General features: G+C 38.7%; 1 protein-coding gene across 1 annotated transcript; it reads right to left on the reverse strand.

Annotated features, from left to right (window-relative positions):
* Positions 1-495: 495 nt before the first annotated feature.
* On the reverse strand, positions 496-2,415 carry LOC110463868 (neuronal acetylcholine receptor subunit beta-3-like). The gene has a single exon (XM_021518772.1). The coding sequence runs from the start codon at positions 2,232-2,234 to the stop codon at positions 876-878; it is 1,359 nt and encodes a 452-aa protein (XP_021374447.1). The 5' UTR covers positions 2,235-2,415; the 3' UTR covers positions 496-875.
* Positions 2,416-4,644: the final 2,229 nt, after the last annotated feature.

Consider the following 4,644-nt stretch of genomic DNA (forward strand, 5'->3'; position numbering starts at 1 on the left):
CATACCAGAAATAGTAAATACCAAGGGCCACATTAACTGAGTAAACAACATACTAGATACAGTAATACCAAGGGACACATTAACTAAGTACACACCATACTAGATAAAGTAAATACCAAGGGCCACATTAACTAAGTACACCCCATACTAGATATAGTAATACCAAGGGCCACATTAACTAAGTACACCCCATACTAGATATAGTAATACCAAGGGACACATTAACTAAGTACACACCATACTAGATATAGTAAATGCCAAGGGCAACATTAACTAAGTACACACCATACAAGATATAGTCAATACCAAGGGCCACATTAACTAAGTAAACACCATACTAGATAGAGTAATACCATGGGCCACATTAACTAATTACACACCATACTAGATATAGTAATACCAAGGGCCACATTAACTAAGTACACACCATACTAGATAGAGTAATACCATGGGCCACATTAACACTGCACGTAACTGGTACCTGTGAAAGGCGAACATTTTGACATAGCGAAAGTTTCCGTGATACAGTTCATGTATATTTATCATTAGTTTCCCATCATAACGAGAGGCAAGACGGTTCCACTCCAGGTATTGATTTTATTCAGTAAACTTTCGTTAAATCAAGTAGACCTATACAATATATACATATGTCTTCCTTAATTATAAAGGATTGCTCAAAACTTTTGTGGCCGTCTACTTTTCCCTAGTATTTTCAAGTGAGCGTGTACAGCCGTCATTGTAGCAAGTTTCAAACAAACGTATATTTACATGGTAATACAGTATGATCGTTTATGTACAACCAATGGCAGTCGTCTCCACTAGTCATACACACGTGTCAGAAGCTCAAGTTCACTTGTCCTACTTCCTCATTGACCTTACATCTGGGCTGCCAATGGCACGAGGAAAAAGAACGTGATCAGAGCATTCCCAGCTACAAATACGAGGAAGAAGAAAAAGTCCAAGGTGGCCGAAACTAGTTTCCAATCTACGCCGTATTTGCCTTTGACGACTTCTTTTTCTTCGTTTTCTTCGTCCTCTGCAGCCTCATCATCATCCGGTAGTGGCGCTTTCTCGTTCACGCCAGGATCAGCCGAGGGATCAATCATGTCTAATGGCGCATTTTTAGAGTCCAGAGGTTCTGGTGTTTTTATCGCAAATATCTCCATATCATCTTCGTCATCATCGTCTTCATCTTTACACACCTTACAGTTTAAGACAGCGATGATTGTGGCAAGCCTATCCGGTACCCTCTCTTCCTCTTCAGTGTGGAAGATCCTGAGTGTAGTGATGGTAAACAGTGCAGTTCCCGCGCTAATGCACGTCATTATCATGAGATACACACAAAGGATTGACAGGGGTTCAGACGTCCGTGGCAAGTTCTCAGCGGTCAGAGTCAAGTACACTGCAAATGACATGAAGGCTGTGATTGAATAAGTTATTCGCTCTCCTGTCGCTGGCGGAAGTAGGAAGACAATGGCGTTAAGGAGGCTGAGGATAAGGATTGGGAACACGAGGTTAGCGAGAAAGAAGAGAGAGCGCCTGGCCAGCGTTAGTTTGTACGTGGCATAACTTATGCTATCGATATTTTCAGGGTCCATGATAGTCGATTCGATACTCCATTCTTCATTTTCCCGGTAGTTATCAAGGTTTACAGATGTAGCAGAGATAACAAAGCGGACCTCTGTGTTTGTGAACCCCCAATTGGTGAAGGTTACCTTGCACTCTTGTTTGTCAAACGGGAAGTTGGATGCATCGACATTGCATCCCGTCTTCAGCACGATCCCTGGCCACCATTCCATCGCTCCAGTGGAAGGATTGACACGAATCTTATTAGTAATGTCACCTACCACTTTAATTTTGGAGACAGAGTTAAATATTGTGACGGTGGGAACCCAGATTTGAGAAGAAGTGATGAGAATGTTGCTGATGTTGCCGTGTATTCCCCAGTTGTACTGGTCATCGATAAGTTCGTCAGTCCACGTGATCTTAAGAATACCGATCAATTCAAGCGTCCCAGAAACCTCGTCGAATTCCTTGATGGATGAAAGATAAAAGACCATGTCAACATCTATGATATCCGATTGTGTGTCCCGCGGGAAAACCTTACTGCTGTAGGCGCCATCTGTGATGGTTGTTTTGTAGAAATCCAAAAGTTGTGTGTAGTTGGCTCCCAATGTCCCGTGAATTACCAGAAACATCACAAATGGTAACAGGATCATATTTCCTGCAGACATAGTGTCACCTAATATGAATACTAACAAGCGGAGATTCACTGGAACCTTAGATATTAGTATACTAACTCGAGACTTCACCACATTGAGGCTTACTTCACTAGTCTCAGTGGTCCGTTATAACGTGTATCTGTGTGAAGTCCTATAGTGGTAAATAGGACGGACTTAAACAAAACCACTTAATGACGATCACAGTAAGGTTAGAGCATTTGATATGTAAACCGCTCAGATATTATATACCGATACGGTTCTTTGTTTTATCAAATTTGAGATCACAATAAAAAGATATCTATATGCATGACTGGCTATAACCTAACAAAGCCCGTAGATGTATGTGTTGTAGCTGGTAATTAATCTAGCGTTCTTACTTCTGTAGGTAAATAATCCAGGGTTTTACCGATAGGTCTGTTACATAGCTATTTACTACAGTAGCTGTATATTTGTGGGAAAAACACAATTAATACCAGATAAGTGATACTGAACATGTACAATAAAGTCGTAATAGTCCACGTTTCATTTTCAATTTATATAAATTGATCGATGTTATACAACAGTCAGGTCAAACTCACATCAGATATCTCACTGTCATTGACGTAACACATCAGATATCTCACTGCCATTGACTAACACATCAGATATATCACTGTCATTGACTAACACATAAGATATCTCACTGTCATTGACGTTACACATAAGATATCTCACTTTCATTGACGTAACACATAAGATATCTAACTGTCATTGACGTAACACATAAGATACCTCACTGTCATTGACGTAACACATAAGCTATCTCATTATCATTGACGTAACACATAAGATATCTCAATGTCATTGACTTTACACATAAGATATCTCACTGTCATTGACGTAACACATAAGATATCTCACTGTCATTGACGTAACACATAAGCTATCTCATTATCATTGACGTAACACATAAGATATCTCATTGTCATTGACGTAACACATAAGATATCTCACTGTCATTGACTTTACACATAAGATATCTCACTGTCATTGACTAACACATAAGATATCTCACTGTCATTGACGTAACACATAAGATATCTCATTGTCATTGACGTAACACATATCACTGTCATTAAAGTAACGCAAAAAGGTATTCCACTGTTACTGAAAAACACTCGCATTAGACATCTCACTGTCATTTGGTGTAAAGTTGACCTTTATCTTGAGAGTTATGTTGACGTTTATCTTTAGAGTGAAGTTGATCTTAAACTTGGGAGTTTAGTGGACTTTTATCTTTGATGTGAAGTTTACCTTCACCTTGGGAATTAAGTTGACCTATATTTTTGGTGTAAATTTGACCTTTACATTGGGAGTTAAGTTGTCGTTTATCTTTAGAGTGAAGTTGATCTTGAACTTGGGAGTTAAGTGAATCTTTATCTTTGATGTAAAGTTTACCTTCACCTTGGGAGTTAAATTGACCTATATTTTTGGTGTGAAGTTGACCATTATCTTTGGTGTAAAGTGGACCTTTATCATTGGTATCAAATTGACCTTTATCTTTGTTGTAAAGTTGACCTTTACCTCGGGTGTTTAGTTGACCTTCATCTTTGGTGTAAAGTTGACCTTTAACTTGGGAGTTAAGTTGACCTTTATCTTTGGTGTGAAGTTGACCTTTACCTAGGGAGTTACGTGGACCTTTGTCTTTGGTGTAAAGTGGACCTTTATCTTTGGTATCAAATCGACCTTTATCTTTGGTGTAAAGTTTACCTTCACCTTGGGTGTGAAGTTGACCTTTACCTTGGGAGTTAAGTGGACCTTTATCTTTGGTGTAAAGTGGACCGTTATGTTTGGTGTTAAGTTGACCGTTATGTTTGGTGTTAAGTTCACCCTTATCTTTGGTGTTAATTTGACCTTTACCTTGGTAGTCAAGTTGACCTTTACTTTTGGCGTCCAGGTAACCTTCAGTTATTGTGTAAAGTGAACATTTATTTTTTGTGTTTAAATGACCATTATCTTTGGTGTTTAGTTGACCTTTATCTTTGATGTTTAGTTGACCTTTATCTTTGGTGTTTAGTTGACCTTTATCTTTGTTGTTTAGTTGACCTTTATCTTTGTTGTTTAGTTTACCTTTATTTCTGGTGTTTAGTTGACCTTTACCTTGGTGTTTAGTTGACCTTTACCTTGGTGTCAGATTGACCTTTACCTATTGTGATAGAATGACATATTAACGTTGGAACCTTCGTGACCTTTACATCTGTTAACGTAATGACCTTTATATCTGGAGCTATAAGCACGTTTTGGTTCCCTTGTGATTTCTACCTCTATACGTCACATTAACACCCCTGTTTGGGGCTGTTTGTCTTTGCTGTAATAATCACCTTTACATTTGAATAGCAATGACTGTTTGTGCTACAGTGACCTTCACCTATCGTTGCATTTG

The sequence above is a fragment of the Mizuhopecten yessoensis genome, unplaced genomic scaffold, assembly GCF_002113885.1.
Source record: "Mizuhopecten yessoensis strain PY_sf001 unplaced genomic scaffold, ASM211388v2 scaffold10937, whole genome shotgun sequence".
In the NCBI taxonomy this organism is placed as follows: domain Eukaryota; kingdom Metazoa; phylum Mollusca; class Bivalvia; order Pectinida; family Pectinidae; genus Mizuhopecten; species Mizuhopecten yessoensis.